Source organism: Martes martes (assembly GCF_963455335.1).
Source record: "Martes martes genome assembly, chromosome: 2".
Lineage (NCBI taxonomy): Eukaryota > Metazoa > Chordata > Mammalia > Carnivora > Mustelidae > Martes > Martes martes.
Window position 1 is genome coordinate 115,470,305 of NC_137889.1, and position 21,007 is coordinate 115,491,311.

Here is a 21,007-nt window from a genome sequence, read left to right on the forward strand (position 1 = left end):
GCAGGGGCTCGATCCCAGGACCCTGGGATCATGACCTGAGCTGAAGACAGAGACCTAATTGATTTTATTTATTTATTTTAGAGAAAGAGAGAGTGCAAACCAGGGTGGGGGAAGGAGTATAGGAGTGGGGGGGAAATTTTCGAGCAAGCCTGACCTGGGGTTTGATCCCATGACTCTGAGATCATGATCTGAACAGAAACCCAGAGTCCGACACTCAACTGACTGAGCCACCCAGGTGCCCCAAGCATATACATTATTTCTAAGGGAAAATGTTTGATATACTACTTATTTTAAGCATAATTTACTTCTAAAATATTAGTCAAGGTGATACCTGAAGTACTGCTCTTAGATCTATGATTTTATAATCTTCAACAATCTGTTGAATATATCAGAGTGACCTAATTATCTGGGATTAAAGAATCCCACATTCATTATAAAAATTCAAGCTATATAAATATTAAAATAGTAACACTAATAAGCTCATTAAAGCCAGCATTTACAAATAAAATTCCATTAGACAATTGTGATTCCAGGATTATAATATACACTGATAATTGGTTCTTTATAAAACACTTTAATCATTAGAGAATTTTTTTTAATGGGGCATAATGTCAAATCTCCTTGTTGTTGAATGCTGCACCACTCTTGATATCATCTATGATGTCATCATGGTGGTGGCCATCAACATCGCAGCCCTCAGACCAGGCAGTCCCTCAATCTCTGTAATGGTTCCAGAGAGCTCTCTGGCTAAAGATAGGTGCTGCATCTATTGGGCAATGTGACAATTTCATCAAAAGTAATATTTCCATTGTGCTTAATGTTTCTCTGCTTCTCTTTGTCTCTTTTCAGTTCCTTGAGAGTATTAATAATCAGGCCAGAAGCAGAAGGTACCGCTTAAATCTGGGCCTGTCTGCTCTGAATTGTCAGTTTCACTGCAATCCTCAGCCCCTTCCCATTACTGGTTCCCTGGGTGATGTCATCACAAACCTTTTTTGGAGACAGGCTCAGGGGGCTGATCCTCAGGGCCAGGGCAGATGTGCACTGACTTCCCAACCCCATGCACCTCAGGTATAGCACTCTGGTCCTTTTAGGGTGGAATTTAGTGACATGATAGAGGTAGATGGAATTGGATTAACCTGAATTCTGGAGGACCAAAGAGAGCTGTACCTGGGCCTTCTCTAAGTCAGAGCGAAAAGACTTAGTATCATATAATTTCTGAATGCAAGTTAATACTGGTGAGTAGTTGCTATCCACAAATATATTACTTTTTATCCCTAATACAAAAAGAGCTATATAAAAATGATATTTGCAAGACATATATTATCTACAAAAAATTTTTTAAAAGATTTTATTTACTTGTTTGACAGAGAGAGAGATCACAAGCAGGCAGAGAGATGAGGAAGCAGGCTCTCTGTTGAGCAGAGAGCCTGATGTGGGGCCCGATCCCAAGACCCTGGGGTCGTGACCTGAGCGGAAGGCAGAGGCTTAACCCACTGAACCACCCAGGTGCCCCGATCTACAAAATTTTTAATAAAACCTCTTACCAAACAAACTCTTATAGGCAACTAGAAGAGGACATATCAGAGGATACCCTCAGGCTAAAAGTAAGACAGTAATTATAACTCAGGAAACACATGGACGGAATTCAAATTTCAGCTCCCCTCATTCCTAGGGCAAGTTATATGTAGGATTCAATTTTCTTATTCACAATTGAGGATAATAATAATACCTTCCTCCTGTGGATGTTGTAAAGTTTAAATGAATGCATATAGTGCTTGACAGTACAAACCGTAATAAATGTTATTATTACTGCTACTATTTTCAGTAGCATCAAATTTTTAAAAATTAAAATAGAGGCATTATATGAGGTAATAACTCTTAACTTTTGTAATTATATTGAATGTCAGACCTGAATCTTAGTTTAGTGATGCATAGTAATTCTATTATTTCCACTGAGGACTCCAACTTTAAGTATACAACATTGGCTGTATCCTTCCATTATTAAACACAAATGTTTCCATTTAAATAATATAAAAAAGAAACAAAGAATGAAATATTTTATCTATATATCAAATTTATTAGACTTCTTGGAGGAGTGTTTCTTAGGTTCCCAGGCTAAGACTAGATTGGTCAATTCAAACCAATAATAAAGTACCTTGCTCACTTTTTAATTGGATTTTTAATGAGTTATAATTCTTTATATGTTTTTGATAGTAATCCTTTATCAGGTGTATGTTTTGCAAATATTTCCTTCTATTCTATGAGCTACCCTTTATTCTATTGGTTGTGTCCTTTGATTCACAAAGGTTTTTAATTTTAATGTGGTACAATTTAATTTTTGTTTTGTTGCCCATACTTCAGCTATCATTTCCAAGAAATCATTGCCAAATCAAATGCTATGAAGCTTTTCCTGTTTTCTTTTAAGAGTTTTACAATTTTAGTTCTTATATTTTTCTTCAATGAATTTCAGATAATTTTTTTAAAAATCTGTTTCAAGAGTCTAAGTTCATTTCTTTGCCTGTGGACATCCAGTTTTCTTACAACCATTTGTTTAAAACATCTTTCATCAATATATGGGCTTGAAACCCTTGTGAAAAATCATTCTCCCATATATGTGAGGGTTTCTTTCTCAGCTCTCTATTCTATTCTAGTGGTGTATAGGTCTGTGTTTCATGTCAGTAATACTACAAAAATATGGAAATCAAAATAGTACAAATTTTGGAGCCAGGAAGTGTTAAGACTTCCAACTTCCTTGTCAAGACTGTTTTGGCTATTTGATATCCCTTAAGATTCCATATGAATTTTAAAAGGGACTTCTATTTCTTTTTTTTTTTTAATAAGATGTTATTTATTTGAAAGAAACATAGCAAGAGAGGGAACACAAGCTGGAAGAGTGGGAGAGGGAGAAAGCAGGTTTCCTGCCCAGCAGGGAGCCTGATGTGGAACTCAATCCCAGGACCCTGGGATCATGACCTGAGCTGAAGGCCAACGCTTAGTGACTAAGTCACCCAGGCACCCTGGATTTCTATTTCTACAAAGAAACATCATTAGGATTTGTAAGGATTTTGTTAAATTAACATATGTTAAGTAGAGCCCTGGTGGGGTGTCAGATGATGAGTATAGCTCAACAAAGATCACAGAAGAAAGTAAAATAGAGAAGTTTATTACACACAGGTCCTGGAAGAGGTACAAAGCAAGTTCCAAGGGGTCACATGAGGAATTAAAGGCTGAGTGCAGGGACAGGACCTGGGGAATATGATTTTATTAGCATTCACAGGGGGAGTGTTTCTAGGGTTTCCTGGACTAAAACCACATTGGTCAATTCAAACCAAAAATGATGGCAGGTTGGTAAACTCAGTTGTGTGGGGGGTGGAAGGAGGTGGTCTTATTTTAAGGGGCACACAGGGAGAAGGAGCTGAGAGGCAGGAGACATCACCAGAAGTGTTGAGGGTATCATATCAGGGACTTATATTTTCTTGTTTAAGACTAACTCTCTAGGGGTGCCTGGGTGGCTCAGTGGGTTAAAGCCTCTGCATTCGGCGCAGGTCATGAACCCAGGGTCCTGGGATGGAGCCCCACATTGGGCTCTCTGCTAGGCAGGGAGCCTTCTTCCCTTCCTCCCTCTCTGCCTACTTGTGATCTCTCTCTCTGTCAAATAAATAAATAAAATCTTAAAAAAAAAAAAAAACACTAACTCTCTGGGCTTTTATCTAGGGCATGGACTTGGGAGGTGGGCTAGTGTCGGTTCAACTAGCCACTTAGCAAACAAAATGGATTCTGAGGAAGCAAAATTATGGAATAGTTTAAACTCTAAACAGCATTTTGATAGGAATTTCATTGACTCTGCAGATTCCTTTGCATAATATTGACATCTTGACAGTTGTCTTTATCTATTAAAACAGGGTATCTTCCCACTTATTTGTGTCATCTTTAACTTCTTTCAGCTTTATTATGTAGGATTTCAATCTACAAGTCTTTTCATCTCCTTGGTTAAGCTTATTCCTAAGCATTTATTTTTTATGATGTTGTTGTAAATAAAATTGTTTAATTTCCTGTTTGGATCATTCACTAGTATATAAAATGAAGGATGGTGTGTTTTGTATCCTTTAACTTTGCTGAATTTGTTTATCAGTTCTAACATTTTTGTTTTTGTTTTTGTTTTTTGATTCTTTAAGATTCCCTACATACAAAATTATGTCATCTCCAAACAGAGATAAATTTATATCTTCTTTTCCAATCCAGCTGACATTTCCTTTTCTTACTTAATTTGTCTAGTAAAAACCTTCAATGTTATCTTGAATAGAAGTGGTGAAAGTGGGCATCCTTGTCTTGTACCTGATCTTAAAGGAAAAGCTTTCAGTCTCACCAATGTGTTTAGTATCAGCTGTAGGTTTTTCTTCTTTAGACTATCATGTTGTAGTACAGTCCTTCTATTCCTGGTTTGTTGAGGGCTTTTATCATGAAAGTGTGTTAAACTTATATGATTTTAAAGGAGTTGTTAATTGCAAAGTTGATCCTAAGTTTATTTAAAAAGTTATGTCATTTATTTCTCTAGAAGAATTCAAAGTAAAACTTGCTACATTTATTTATACTGCAAATAGTGTTAAGAAATATGTTTTTAGACAATATTCAGGTAAGGAATATTTAAAAATTGAAAAGTCTGAGAAAATTGAAAGTTGACAAGTAGGAATAGGAATGCCAACTTCCTGGGTACTGTATTCATAAAACAGATTTATTATGTGCAGATAAGATATTTAATTCTCTTAAATGTATACATTCATATCATAGATTCCAGGTATTCTATATATCAAAATAACACAGCATCTATGAACATGAAGTGGATTTTATATTTAATACTTTCCTTTAAATGTCAATATTTACTAATAATGTTTAAATATAAATTCAGGTATTAGTCTTATTAGGTAATTATTTAACAACTTTGGGTATCTTATTTAATTCACTTCATATGACAAATTATCTTGTAAAAATATTTAATTTTTTTGACTGAAATGTATATTTATGAATCTTGGAACACTGCACCAAACACTAATGATATATTTTATGGTGACTAACATAACACAATAAAAACTAAAACTAAAAATAAATAAATAAAATCTACATTTATGGACTACACCTCATTATCAGAAAGGTACTGTTTTTTTTTTTTTTTTTTTTGCCTAATAGCAATTGATATTATTAGTCAGTATTTTAAATACGAAAAAACAGTTGTTGTTGTTGTTGTTTTTTTAATAAAAAGTATTAAAATCCAACAGACTCACTTTCTCTAATTACTGTAGTGGCTGAAACAAAGACTGTCAGATATACTGCTTAATACAGAGCAAATGACAATATTCTTCAAAATAAATTTTCTAGCTCTAGCAAGATTTCAAGAATTGGCATTTTTATACTTAGATATCTTTCTGTGATGAAATCAATGGTATTTAATAGGCAAAGAAATATGTGTGTATAGGTTAAGGTGGGGCTGTATGAAGGAAAGACAAAGTCATGACAAAAATGATCCTAACACTTTTGATACCTTGGATGATGGAATTTTACCCAGTAATAATTAAAATAACAAAAGTTAAAAAGCAAAATAAATTTATCTATTTCAAAGTAATATTATAAGCAATACATAATTTACCTTTAGGATTATTTGACTGATATATTTTTAACATTTTCAAATCTAAAAATAATTTTAATTTATGAAATATAAAATTATTGCTACTAGACATTGGTTAAAATGTGTCAATCAGTTAAGATGTAGCACCTGGGCGAGCTTTCTATTAGTATAACTATGCCTTTAATATCACTGATAGGAAATAATTAGTTTAGAGATTTTCCTTTCTAAAGAAAAGAAGGAAGATCTTTACTAAATGCTAAAATTCAACTAAAGTGATGGCAGTTATGATAAGCACTTAAAATAAGAGAAAACAAATGTCAGATGATTTATACTGATAATCACCAAATATGTGGCACCATTGAAAACTTTAAAAAAAAATTTTTATTAACATCATATGTATTATTAGCCCCAGGGGCACAGGTCTGTGAATCATCACTTCACAGCACTCACCATAACACATACCCTCCCCAATGTCCATAAACCAACCACCCTCTACATACCCCTCTATCCCAGCAACCCTCTGCTTGTTTTGTGAGATTAAGAGTCTCTTATGGTTTCTCACCCTCTCGATCCCATCTTGTTTCATATTTTCCTTCCCGAACCCCAAACCCCTCACTCTGCCTCTCAAATTCCTCATATCAGGGAGATCATATGATAATTGTCTTTCTCTGATTGACTTATTTCGTTTAGCATAATACACTCTAGTTCCATCCACATCATTGCAAATGACAAGATTTCATTTCTTTTGATGGCTGCATAGTATTCCATTGTAAAATTATACAACCTCTTCTTTATCCAATCATCTGTTGGCAGACATCTAGGTTTATTCCATAGTTTGGCTATTGTGGACATTGCTGCTATAAACATTCAGGTGCACATCCCTTTCAGATTACTACAATTGTATCTTTAGGGTAAATACCCAGTAGAACAAATGCTGGGTCATAGGGTAGCTCTATTTTCAACTTTCTGAGGAACCTCCATGCTGTTTTCCAGAGTGGCTGCTCCTGCTTTCATTCCCACCAACAGTGTAGGAGGGTTCCCCTTTCTCTGCATCCTTGCCAGCATCTGTCATTTCCTGACTTGTTAATTTTAGCCATTCTGACTGGTGTGAGGTGGTATCTCATTGTGGTTTTGATTTGTATTTCCCTGATGCCGAGTGATGTGGAGCATTTTTGCATGTGTCTGTTGGCCATCTGGATGTCTTCTTTGCAGAAATGTCTGTTCATGTCCTCTGCCCATTTCTTGATTGGATTATTGGTTCTTTGGGTGTTGAGTTTGCTAAGTTCTTTAGAGATTTTGGATACCAGCCCTTTATCTGATATGTCGTTTGCAAATATCTTCTCCCATTCTGTCAGTTCTCTTTTGGTTTTGTTAACTGTTTCCTTTGCTGTGCAAAAGCTTTTGATCTTGATGAAATCCCAATAGTTCATTTTTGCCCTTGCTTCTGTTGCCTTTGGCGATGTTCCTAGGAAGAAGTTCCTGTGGTTGAGGTCAAAGAGGTTGCTGCCTGCGTTCTCCTCAAGGATTTTGATGGATTCCTTTCTCACATTGAGGTCCTTCATCCATTTTGAGTCTATTTTCGTGTGTAGTGTAAGGAAATAGTCCAGTTTCATTTTTCTGCATGTGGTTGTCCAATTTTCTGAGCACCATTTGTTGAAGAGGCTGTCTTTTTTCCATTGGACATTCCTTCCTGCTTTGTCGAGGATTAGTTGACCATAGAGTTGAGGGTCTATTTCTGGGCTCTCTATTCTGTTCCATTGATCTATGTGTCTGTTTTTGTGCCAGTACCATACTGTCTTGATGATGACAGCTTTGTAATAGAGCTTGAAGTCTGGAATTGTGATGCCACCAACTTTGACTTTCTTTTTCAATATTCCTTTGGCTATTCGAGGTCTTTTCTGGTTCCATATAAATTTTAGGATTATTTGTTCTATTTCTTTAAAAAAAATGGATGGGATTTTGATAGGGATTGCATTAAATGTGTAGATTGCTTTAGGTAGAATAGACATTTTCACAATATTTGTTCTTCCAAATCTGTCATTTCTTGACTTGTTAATTTTAGCCATTCTGACTGGTGTGAGGTGGTATCTCATTGTGGATTTGATTTGTATTTCCCTGATGCTGAGTGATGTGGAGTACTTTTTCATGTGTCTGTCAGCCATCTGTATGTCTTCTTTGCAGAAATGTCTGTTCATGTCCTTTGCCCATTTCTTGATTGGATTAGTTGTTCTTTGGGTGTTGAGCTTGATATGTTCTTTATAGATTTTGGATACTAACCCTTTATCAGATATGCCATTTGCAAATATCTTCTCCCAATCTGTCAGTTGTCTTTTGGTTTGGTTGACAGTTTCCTTTGCTGTTCAAAAGCATTTGATCTTGATGAAGTCAAAATAGTTTATTTTTGCCCTTGCTTCCCTTGCCTTTGGTGATGTATCTAGGAAGAAGTTGCTGAGGCTGAGGTCAAAGAGGTTGCTGCTTGTACTCTCCTCAAGGATTTTGATGGATTCCTTTCTCACATCAAGGTCTTTTGTCCATTTGGAGTCTATTTTTTGTGTGTGGTATAAGGAAATGGTCCAGTTTCATTTTTCTGCATGTGGCTGTCCAATTTTCTCAACACCATTTATTGAAAAGAATGTCTTTTTCCTATTGGACATTCTTTCCTGCTTTGTTGAAGATTAGTTGACCATAGAGTTGAGGGTCTATTTCTGGGCTCCCTATTCTATTCCATTGATCTATACATCTGTTTTTGTGCCAATATCATACTGTCTTGATGATGACAGCTTTGTAACAGAGCTTAAAGTCAGGAATTGTGATGTCACAAACTTTGGCTTTCTTTTTCAACATTCCTCTGGCTATTCGAGCTTTCCTGGTTCCATATAGATTTTAGGATGGCTTATTCAATTTCTTTGAAAAAAAAAAGGATAGTATTTTGATAGGGATTGCATTAACTGTGTAGATTGCTTTAGGTAGCATAGACATTTTCACAATATTTGCTCTTCCAATCCATGAGCATGGAATTTTTTTTTTCCATTTCTTTGTGCCTTTCTCGATTTCTTTCATGAGTACTTTATAGTTTTCTGAGTATAGATTCTTTGCCTCTTTGGTTAGGTTTATTCCTAGGTATCTTATGGTTTTGGCTGCAACTGTAAATGGGATCAACTCCTTAATTTCTCTTTCTTCTGTCTTGCTGTTGGTGCATAGAAATGCAACTGTTTTCTGTGCACTGATTTTTATATCCTGACACTTTACTGTATTCCTGTATGAGTTCTAACAGTTTTGGAGTGAAGTCTTTTGGGTTTTCCACATAAAGTATCATATCATCTGCAAAGAGCAAAGTTTAACTTCTTCTTTGCCAATTTGGATGCCTTTAATTTCTTTTTGTTGCCTGATTGCTGAGGTTAAGACTTCTAGTACTGTGTTGAATAGCAGTGGTGATAATGGATATCCCTGCCATGCTCCTGACCTTAGTGGAAAAGCTCTCAGTTTTTCTCCATTGAGAATGATATTTGCTGTGGGTTTTTCATAGATAGCTTTAATGATATTGAGGTATGTACCCTCTATCCCTACACTTTGAAGAATTTTGATCAAGAAAGGATACTGTACTTTGTCAAGTGCTTTTTCAGCATCTATTGAGAGTATCATATGATTCTTGTCCTTTCTTTATTAATGTATTGTATCACATTGATTGATTTGCAGATGTCTAACCAACCTTGCAGCCTAAGAGTAAATCCCACTTGGTCATGGTGAATAATCCTTTTAATGTACTGTTGGATCCTATTGGCTAGTATTTTGGTGAGAATTTTTGTACCCATGTTCATCAAGGATATTGGTCTACAATTCTCCTTTTTGATGGGGTCTTTGTCTTGTTTTGGGATCAAGGTAATGCTGGCCTCAGAAAATGAGTTTGGAAGTTTTCCTTCCATTTCTATTTTTTGAAACAGTTTCAGGAGACTAGGAATTAATTCTTCTTTAAATGTTTGGTAGAATTCCCCTGGGAAGCCATCTGGCCCTGGGCTCTTGTTTGTTGGGAGATTTTTGATGAATGCTTCAATCTTGTTACTGCTTATGGTTCTGTTCAGGTTTTCTATTTCTTCCTGGTTCAGTTGTGGCAGTTTATACGTCTCTAGGAATGCATCCATTTCTTCCAGATTGTCAAATTTCCTGGCTTATAGTTGCTCATAATATGTTCTTATAATTGTTTGTATTTCTTTGGCATTGGTTGTGATCTCTCCTCTTTCATTCATAATTTTATTTACTTGGGTCCTTTCTCTTTTCTTTTTGATATGTCTGGCCAGGGCTTTATCAATCTTATTAATTCTTTCAAAGAACCAGCTCCTAGTTTCATTGATTTGTTCTACTATTTTTGTTGTTGTTGTTGTTTGTTTTTACTTTTTGTTTGTTTGTTTCTATTTCATTGATTTCTACCCTGATCTTTAGTATTTCTCTTCTCCTGCTGGGTTTAGTGTTTCTTTGCTGTTCTTTCTCCAACTCCTTTAGGTGTTGGGTTAGGTTGTGTACTTAAGATCTTTCTTCTTTCTTGAGAAAGGCTTTTTCACTGTATATTTTCCTCTCAGGGCTGCCTTTGCTGTGTCCCACAGATTTTGAAGAGTTGTGTTTTCATTATCATTTGCTTCCATGAGATTTTTCAATTCTTCTTTAATTTCCTGGTTGACCCATTCATTCTTTAGTAGGATGCTCTTTAGCCTCCATGTATTTGGGTTCTTTCCAAATGTCTTCCTGTGATTGAATTCTAGCTTCAGAGAACTGTGGTCTGAAAATATGCAATGAATGATTCCAATCTTTTGGTACCGGTTGAGACCTGATATATGACCCAGGATGTGATCTATTCTGGAGCATGTTCCATGTGCACTAGAGAAGAATGTGTATTCTGTTGCTTTGGATGGAATGTTCTGAGTATATCTGTGATGTCCATCTGGTCCAGTGTGTCATTTAAGGCCTTTATTTCCTTGTTGATCTTTTGCTTGGATGATCTGTCCATTTCAGTGAGGGGAGTGTTAAAGTCCCCTACTATTATTGTGTTATTGTGGATGTGTTTCTTAGATTTTGTTCTTAATTGGTTTATATAGTTGGCTGCTCCCATGTTAGGGGCATAGATACTTAAAATTTTTAAATCTTCTTGTCGGACAGACCCTTTGAGTATGATATAGTTTCCTACTTCATCTCTTATTATAGCTTTTGGATTAAAATCTAATTTATCTGATATAAGGATTGCCACCCCAACTTTCTTTTGTTATCCTTCAACATGGTAAATTGTTTTCCACCCCCTCACTTTAAATCTGGAGGTGTCTTTGGGTCTTAAAATAAGTTTCTTGTGGACAGCATATTGATGGGTTTTGGTTTTTTATACATTCTGATACCCTGTGTCTTTTGATTTGGCCATTTAGCCCATTTACATTCAGGGTAACTATTAAGAGATATGAATTTAGTGCCAATGTATTGCCTGTAAGGTGATTGTTACTGTATACTGTCTCTGTTCCTTTCTTGTCTACTATTTTTAGGCTCTCTCTTTGCTTAGAGGACACTGTTCAATATTTCCTGTAGGACTGGTTTGGTGTTTACAAACTCTTAGTTTTTGTTTGTCTTGGAAGCTTTTTATCTCTCCTTCTATTTTCAGTGATAGTCTAGCTGGATATAGTATTCTTGGCTGCATGTTTTTCTCGTTTAGTGCTCTGAATATAACATGCCAGGTCTTTCTGGACGGCCAGGTCTCTGTGGATAAGTCTGCTGCCAATCTAATATTTTTACCATTGTATGTTACAGACTTCTTTTCCTGGGCTGTTTTCAGGATTTTCTCTTTGTCACTGAGAATTGTAAGTTTTACTATTAGATGACAGGGTGTGGACCTATTCTGATCAATTTTGAGGGGGGTTCTCTGCACCTCCTGGATTTTGATGCTTATTCCCTTTGCCATATTAGGAAAATTCTCTCCAATAATTTGCTCCAATATACCTTCTGCCCCCTCTCTTTCTTCTACTTCTGGAATCCCAATTATTCTAATGTTGTTTCATATTATGATATCACTTATCTCTCAAATTCTCCCCTCGTAATCCAGTAGTTGTTTCTCTTTTGCTTAGCTTCTTTATTCTCTGTCATTTCTTCTTCTATATCACTAATTCTCTCTTCTGTCTCATTTATCCTAGCTGTAAGAGCCTCCATTTTTTATTGCACCTCATTAATAGCTTTTTTGATTTCAACCTGGTTATATTTTGGTTATTTTATTTCTCCAGAAAGGGCTTTTATTTCTCCGGACAGTGTTTCTCTAATATCCTCCTTGCCTTTTTCGAGTCCAGCTAGCACCTTGAGAATCATCATTCTGAACTCTAGATCTGACATATTACCAATGTCCGTATTGATTAGATACCTAGCTTTCAGTATTGCCTCTTGTTCTTTTTTTTTGTGGTGAGTTTTTCTGCCTTGTCATTTTATCCAGATAAGAACATATGAAGGAGTGAATAAAATACTAAAAGGGTGGCAAAGACCCCAAGAAAATGTATTTTAACCAAATCAGAAGAGATCCCAAATCATGGGCAGGAGAAAGGGGGTAAAAAGAAGTTCAGAAAAAAAAATTTTTTTAAAGAAGACAAAAAAAAATATATATATATATATATATGTGTGTGTGTATATATATATATATATATATATATATATTGGACTGGTGACTAGAACAGGGTCACCCACTTAATTTGGGGAGTATTTTTGTCTCTTAGAAGAAACTACCTTCCAAAATTTTAAAGAATGAAAAACATATATAAGGGTAAACACAATGAAGGGATGGAATATGACTATAAAGATGATTTTTCTTTTAAATTTCTAAAAAAGGAGTTGATAAGATAAGTTGGTTGGGAGAATAAAGAAAAAGAAAGTGGAGAAAATTTGCTCAGGCTGGAGACTAGAACTAGCCTGGTGCTAGATTTAGGGTGTATTTTAATCTATTAGAAGAAGTTGTACCCCAAAATTTTTAGAAGAAAAAGCTTTTTGTATATACAAATAATAAAGTTAGACACAATGAAGGATAAAATATGACTATAATAATGAAAGTTCGAAAAAGTTTTTTTTTTCTTTATGAAAGTTATTGTTAAGATAAACTAGTTAAAAAAACATTAAAAGAGGAAAGGGTAAAGGTTTTAAAGAATTTAGCAGAAAAAAATTAAAAAAAATAACTTTGCAAGACTAAAGGATCATGGGGAGAAAGCCATGAATTCCATGCTTTGCTTTCTCCTCTTCTTGAATTCCGCTGTTCCTTATAAGTGAACTTCATCTTGGCTGGATTTCTTGTTGATCTTCTGGAGGAGGGGCCTGTTGTAGTGATTCTCAAGTGTCTTAGCCTGAGGCAGAATTGCCCCGCCCTTACAGGCCAGGCTATGTAATCCTCTCGGGTTCACTTTCGGGAGCTTTTGTTCCCTGAATGCTTTCCGTAGAGTCTGGAGGATGACAGTGAAAATGGCGGCCTCCCTACCTCCAGCCCAGAGGAGCTGAGAGGTCAGGGCCCCACTCCTCAGTGCGTCCTCGGAGAAAAGCGCTCAATCATTCCCTTCTCCCTGGCCTCCAGCTGTGCTCTGAGCTCACCCAGCCTGTGACCAAGTGTCTCTGTCTCTGGCACACAGCTCTGCCTGGAGTCACTGAACCCTGCAGATCCCTGAGCTCTTCCGGGGGGGGTCTCCCTGGATCATGTGGGGCCCCCACTCACAGAGCAGTGGCCTGTGCCACGGATTACGGCTCAAGGTAACCCTGCAGGATGTGAGGCCATGTTGTCCTCATGTGGGCTTCACCCCGATTTAGCCTCTGGAGCGATGTCCCTCAGTGGAGCAGACTTTTAAAAGTTTTAATTTTGTGCTCCATTGCTCCACCGCTAATCAGGAGCTGGCTCCTCCCCCCGCAGTCTACCTTCCCGTTGCTTTGGATTCACTTCTTCACCGGTCCGACCTTTCAGAAAGTGGTCAATTTTCTGTTTCTAGAATTGTTGCTCTTCTCTTTGATCTCTTGTTGGATTTGTAGGTGCTTGGAATGGTTTGATAAACTATCTAGCTGATCTCCTGCTACCTGATGTTTTCTCAGCCTGCTACTTCTCTGCCATCTTGACTCCTTCTCTTACTTTTCTTTTTTTTTTAAGATTTTTATTTATTTATTTGACAGACAGATATCACAAGTAGGCAGAGAGGCAGGCAGAGAGAGAGGAAGGGAAGCTCCCTGCTGAGCAGAGAGCCCGAGGCGGGGCTCGATCCCAGGACCCTGGGATCATAACCTGAGCTGAAGGCAGAGGCTTTAACCCACTGAGTTACCCAGGTGTCCCTTTTGTTACTTTTCTATATCACTTTTTTTTCCTCTTTTCTGAATCATTCCCATTAGCATATAAAGACATGTTGGTTCTACCATTTTAATAACACTTACCTGATTCCATTTATCTTCTGGATGCCACTCCTTTTCTCCCTGCCCCTTCTCAATTAAAAATTATTGAAAGAACTGGCTCTACATGATATCTGCAATGCTTCTTTTTACATTCTCTTGTCTAATCCAGCTTTGTCTACATGGTTTCACCAAAACTTCTTGACAGGTTCTTCTAAGACCTTTAAATGCCAAATAAATCAAACCACTCATTCTATACACTTTCTCCATTTTACTTCTAGCACACCACACTGTTCTGTTTCAGTTTCTCCCCAACCTGTTGTAATTGGGAAATCCCATGGTTCAGAACTCATTCTTTCTTCTCTTTTTCCACCCTTTCCTCTGGGGATTTCATCCTGCCTCTAAATATCATCTGTATGTTGATTTCCCCAGTTATATCTCAAAGCCCTGGCCTATCACCTGACTTCTGAAACTTTATACCACCAAACAAGTTCAGCGTAGAAACTTCGAGGTACAATTAACATCTCAAAATTAATGTGTCTAAAGCTGAATTTCTTATGTTACGCCATTCTGACCTCAAACTCACTCAATCTGTAGTTTTCCCCTTTGTAACCTATGATAACTTTACTCTCCCAGTTGCTCAGTTGCAAAACTTGAAACCATTCTGTATACTGCTCTTTCTCCCAACACATATATGAATTGTTTCCAAGGTTCACAAATCACCTCAAATGTGATATCTTAGTCTATATCATATGGATTTATGTCAATAGTTCTGTAACTGGTGTTTCAGATTCCACCCTATTCTCCACACTCATAACAAAACTATTCTTGTAAGATGCAAATCATTGGGACACCTGGGTGGTTCATTGGGTTAAAGCCTCTGCCTTCAGCTCAGGTCATGATCTCAGGGTCCTGGGATTGAGCCCCGCATCAGGCTCTCTGCTCAGCAGGGAGCCTGCTTCCTTTCCACTCTCTGCCTGCCTCTCTGCCTACTCGTAATCTCTGTCTGTCAAATAAATAAATAAATAAAATCTTTTAAAAAAATGCAAATCATTCCACATCTCTGTTCCAAATTCCCCAGTGGTTTCCTGTTTTCCTCAGAATAAAGACCAAATCCACATGACTGAAGACTATCTACCTTTAAGCCCTCTCTAAACTTACCTCCTTCTTTTCTTCCAGAGTCTCTCTACTATAACAACACTGATTCTGCTTATTCTAGAACACCCCAGACATTATCCCACCCTGTAATCTTTGTTCTGTTTCCTCCACCTGGAATGTTCTTCCTCTATATAATCTTTCCTCCAGTTTCACCTCCTTGACCTTTTTACTCAAATACCACTTTCTTAATGATGTCAATGTAATTAACTTGGATTTTACTTTCTCAACTCACTTGATGTTATTTACCCCAATTTTTTCATAATATTTATAACCTTATAGTTTTTTATGTAACAAATAATTTTATATTTATTATATACTATATTATTTATTACACTATTTTTACTCTCTGCCTTTCTAGAATGTTGAATACAGAGATCATTTGAAGTTTTCTTCGCTAAGATTCAAAGTGCACAGAAAAGTGCTTGCACATTCATAAATAATTACCAGACATATGAATAAGTAAATAACTGAATTTATATAATATGGAAATGTATTTACCTGCTACATTATAAAGCATATACAAACACGCATATAATAAGGAGATAAAAAGTAAGTACCTGTATTTTAACTTTATAACACAGTGGACCATTGTGAATGCCTGTGGGGTTTTTGTTGTTGTTGCTGGTCATGAGGTAATATTTATAAAGAAAGGTAAATGGAATAATTTTTTTAAAGATTTTATTTATTTATTTGACAGAGAGACACAGCGACAGAGGGAACACAGCCGAAGGAGTGGGAGAGGGAGAAGCAGGCTCCCACTGAGCAGGGAGCCCAATGTGGGGCTCGATCCCAGGATCCTGGAATCATGACCTGAGCCAAAGGCAGACTTTTAACCGACTGAGCCACCCAGGTGCCCCTAAAATTTATTTTTAATTTTAAATATTTTAACATTGTGGTGTCAAGTTAAACTGAGCTTGGCGTACTTATATTTAATAATTTTTATTTATTTATTTATTTATTTATTTTTATTAATTTATATTTATTATTATACTTATATTTAATAATTTTGAATTTTGAATGATAAAATCAGTGTATCATTAAGAAATACTACAAAGTATGATATCAAGTAAAATGAACTATAGTAGTATATTAGATACTTAACATAGTGCAAGAAATACACTACCAATTATTAAAAATTAATGTCTTATTATTTGAAGAATAAAATGCAATGTAAATATTTTAGACTTTGAGCTATATGATGTGGATTCTAAATCTAATTCTACCCCTAAGTACATTAGAAAACAGAGTGGGGAAAAATATTTGTTTTCTCCACTTGAGATTCTTCACATATATAATTTGAGAGTTTGGTTACAGGGCCATCTAAGTTTCTTTACAGCTCTGAGAATATATGACTTCCTCAAATAAAAAATAATAATTTTAAGTATTTTAAAATTGTTTGGGAGTTGATGAAATGTCCAAGTTATATGGACTTTTTTATAGTAGTTTCCCAGATTTTTCTGCTTAAACTTTCAGATTTAATAGTTAGTGTGTTTAAAAAAAAAAAAAAGTGTGTTTAATTTTATAATTAAAGTCACAACAGGGGTACCTGGGTGGCTCAGTTGGTTAAGTGTCTGTCTTCGGCTCAGGTCATGGTCCACGGGTCCTGGGATCGAGTCCCACAACAGACTCCTTATTCAGCAGGGAGACTGCTTCTCCATTTTCCCTTCCTCCCAAACCCACACTCTCTCTATAGCTCTCTCCCTCACAAACAAATAAAATTTTAATTTTTTTAAAAAGAGAGAACTATAGAGAATAAATTGATGGCTACCAGGGGAGGTGGGCGGGGAGGTCGGGTGAAATCAGTAATGGAGATTAAAGAGAGTACTTGCTGTGATGAGCACCAGGGGATGGATGGAAGTGTTGAATCACTATATTGTACACTTGAAACTAATATTATACTGTATGTTACCTGTAATTTAAATAAAAACTATTTTTAGTGTCAACAAGCAACATATAGCATTTTTAAAATTTACTTTATATTATGTTTAATATAGAAGCAAAACATTTCCCAATAGAATTGTCTTACTTTCTATACAGTTATATTTTTGTAGTTACTGAAATAGTAACAGGAAAATGGTGATGTTAAACAAAACTATCAATAGCTCTACTAGTGCAAGAGAAAACATGATTTTAAGAAGAAATTAGTTAAGATTATAGTATACTTTTCCATATGATCTCTAATCTGACTTAATTTTTATTATATTCTAGAACAAGCTGCTTATGCTCACTCTAGATATAAAGCAATGCTTAATACCACATCATAAGGCAGCTCACAGCATAAGCAAAGACATCTGTTAATAGTACCATGCATACTTATGAACTGTGGTGCTCAAATGGTTTTGTTAGCAAAGCATTGCCACCTAATTTATTTTTATAGCAAATGGAAGCCTCATTTTTCATGGTTTGGTAGTTGCATTCAAATATACCAATAATTTCAAATACGATCACTTCTATACTGCAAATTTTATTTGAGAACATAAGATGAAATTGTTAGTTCTGTTGATGGGTAGACAACTTCTCGAACAGCAGTTTGCCTCAGTCTTTTCTTGCTATTTTTAAATTAATTTTAAAAGAATATTTTAGTAAAATTTAGGAAGTTTGATTTTATGTAAGAATTAAATATGACTTCCAAATGTACAAAAATGAAAAATTATAAACTTTCTTTCTTAGAGCTTTGGAAATGTGTCATTTATTTTCCTGTATTTTCAGTAGCTGAAAGCATTTTTACATAGGAAAATGAAAACATTAAAAAACTTATGATTAACACATGTCAAAAGAAATTATCTATAAATAAGAGATCTACGAAAACAACAAATTCCTTGATAGAACAGAATACAGATGCTGAGAAATTATAATACTCTGTATAAATTTAGCTTTTTCAAATAGAGTACTCCACATGTCACTTTTAAATCATATATTCAAAAGTAGTGATGGCAATTTGACATGTAGGTATTTCTATTTGTCTCTGAATCAGAAAATGTGAAATAAAATAACCTTAAATCTAAATGTCTAATTCATGATTTCCCAATAAAATATTTTTGTTTGTCTAAGGAATTCTTCATTAAAGTTTGGTAAAATTTTATAGAAGAAATCACTAAGTTATTTTGCCTATGAAATTGCAGCTATAACAATATTATTTAATGATCCATTTAAGCCTTTGTATAAGAGTTTAATGATTTTCAAAATGCTCCTACATGTAAATAAATGAAACTTGATGAAAATTAAGTGGAACTAGCAGCTCTGCAAGAATCTATAACAATAAGACAATGATAGAAATAATAAACACATTTTGTCATGTCAGAAACAGCATGGCATGCTACATAAATGATGTAGGATAAACTTGCAAGTCTAGCAGACAATGACACAATTACTAATAATGGTAATATATTTTAAGTGTAATATTATAAACATAATTTACAATATACAATTATAATTTACAATTATAATTCACACTTTATGCTCCATTTTTTCCACACTATTCTATATACAGTAACACTTTATTCTCACAACTCTATCAAGAAAATGCTGTTATTATCTACTGTTAATGTATGGAGTTTCAGAAGGGAAATAATATAACACCACATAACTGATATATGATGGAACCAGGACTTGTGTGCACGTGACAGTCACCACTGACTATCATTTTAATCTCAAAACAAAGAATCATATATAGTAATTTTTTATAAATTTATTTTTACACAGACCATAAGGACGGATGGTAAATGAAAAACTGAGAAAACTCCCTCCTAACCTGCTGATCCCATGATCCCATGCCATTTCTTCAGAAGCATAGACATTGTAAGGCAAAAGGAATGTGTCTGAGACACATAGAGAATAAAGTCTAGGCAGACAGTGGCATGTATTGTTGCCATATTGAGCACAAGGTGTGGTTTATCATATGAAACACATACTATTATTGGAAATTAGACCAGAGGGTTACATCAGTGCTCAGGTGTTACCTAAGGTATCCATTCACCTGTGCTCCTCTAAAGCCAGCACCCACAGAAAATCACAAACCAGTAGCTACATCACCTTCTCCAACAGAGCCAGCAGAAACCCTGGCTCAAGATACTGCAGGAAAAAAGAAACAACCTATCAGTTCAACATTGCACTCTTGTTCAACAAATGGGAATGGAAAGGGGACAGAGACTTCAAATGGCCATCAGCAAAACAAACTCAAGTGTCTCTGGAACACAATCCTTGAATGTTCTGCATTAAGGGACTCTGTTGGAATCAGTATTTAGGCTGTGGTGCTGCTAACTTTTTTGGTTACTGTGATTATCATAAAGTATTTATACATCAGAACAAGCTGCAGCAACTAGATATAGTTTCATATTAGGTCCTCAAGTTGGTGTTTTGCAAAGTGCAGCTCAAGTGTGCATCTAAGCAGCAATACCTACTTTATTGAGGAGAATCTTTATAATATGAATTAAGACCCAGTGGTCCTCTACTGTTTTATGCCCATGACTGCAGAAAATAGTGATCAAATGTCACTGTGTGAGACCCTTTTAAACTCCAGGGTAATTTTTCTGTGTCAGTTTTGCCTGGCATTCCAACATGTCACTGACATTGCATAGAATGACTGTAGCTCAAATCTATATGCTGTTAATGATATTAATGATATAGTCCTATTTTTTTTAATCCTAATGGACCCAATCTTTCTGGTCATTGCACAGTTCTATTCAAAACATCAACACTTCATAGGTAACATATATTTTTAGAACCCATGAATCCTATATCCTTCAAAAAGAATACTCTCTGTGAGATAGGAAATGAACTATCCTGGTCTCTCATCAAGGAGAGAGGAATAATAATTAAAACCAACAAATCTTATTTTTCATAATTGTAATTTTTTCTCATAATTCTAAATGTTACATTTCTTAGGTTTTCATTTATTAGAGATAAACCTTTTCATATTATCTGGCTATAGAGTGGTAATTCCAATAATATGGTACTTCTGAGAAGCCTTTGGAAAGCAAAACACTGTAGAAATGGAAGGATTAAAATAAATTTCCAATAGTTTGTATTAATAGCATATCTATCGTTAGTGCTCAGTAAATATTTTCTATATTGTTGCCTTTCTAAGTCTCTTTTTTAATTTAAATAACTTTTCCAAAAGAGTTATTTTTTAATAATTTGACTATCACCTTGTATATAAAATTTTTCAACAGCTGAGAGATAGATTGGTTGAGAAGGAGATAATATGAAACTCTTTTCTGTAACGGTATCAGTCTTGAGAATGTACTGAAGTTTGTTTTGTTTTTTGTCTTCTCAGACACAGTTCAGTTTCCATTATCTACAGATTGTCTGGGACATTAGGGCACTGATGAAATTGAGTATATATTTAGACATAAGAAACTTTGTATATCTTTAAGAAGTAGCAGTAACAATCTTTCATTTATGGTTATATAGGTGGTTGGAATAATTTTGTGAGTACATTAAAGTATGAGGTACTTTCACTACTGTCTAATTGCATATATGTGTACAAGTCTTTAATTTTTTCTAAAAATTTGAAACAAAGTTGTTTTACTTTTTTACACCCAGTGTTCTAAATCTTTATCTTTATCTTCAGCCTGTTTCCTTCAATGTCTTTAACCCATCAAAGACTCATTTAGTCTAAATTATCTATGGGAAGAAACTGGCATTGAAAAAAGAACAGGAGGAGCCTGGGTGGCTCAGTTGGTTAAGCATCTCTTGATTTCAGCATGGGTCATGATCTCGGGGTTGTTAGACTAAACCCTGCTCCAGGCTCCACTCTGAGTGTGGAGCCTGCTTGGGATTTTCTCTCTCCACCTTCCTTCTGCCCCTTTCCCAAGCCCTCTCTCCCCCTTGGGGGGAAAAAAAGACAACAGATGTTAAACAACA

At 35.4% G+C, this 21,007-nt stretch overlaps 1 protein-coding gene across 1 annotated transcript in view; it reads left to right on the forward strand.

The window, feature by feature from the left end:
- Positions 1-608: 608 nt before the first annotated feature.
- LOC308338318 (cilia- and flagella-associated protein 276-like) overlaps positions 609-21,007 on the forward strand; it is a gene marked incomplete at both ends in the record, with an annotated part of 29,426 nt that continues 9,027 nt past the window's right edge. Inside the window, 2 exon segments of the mRNA XM_080796338.1 lie at positions 609-722; positions 850-1,068. Coding sequence (XP_080652464.1) covers positions 609-722; positions 850-1,068 — 333 coding nt within the window.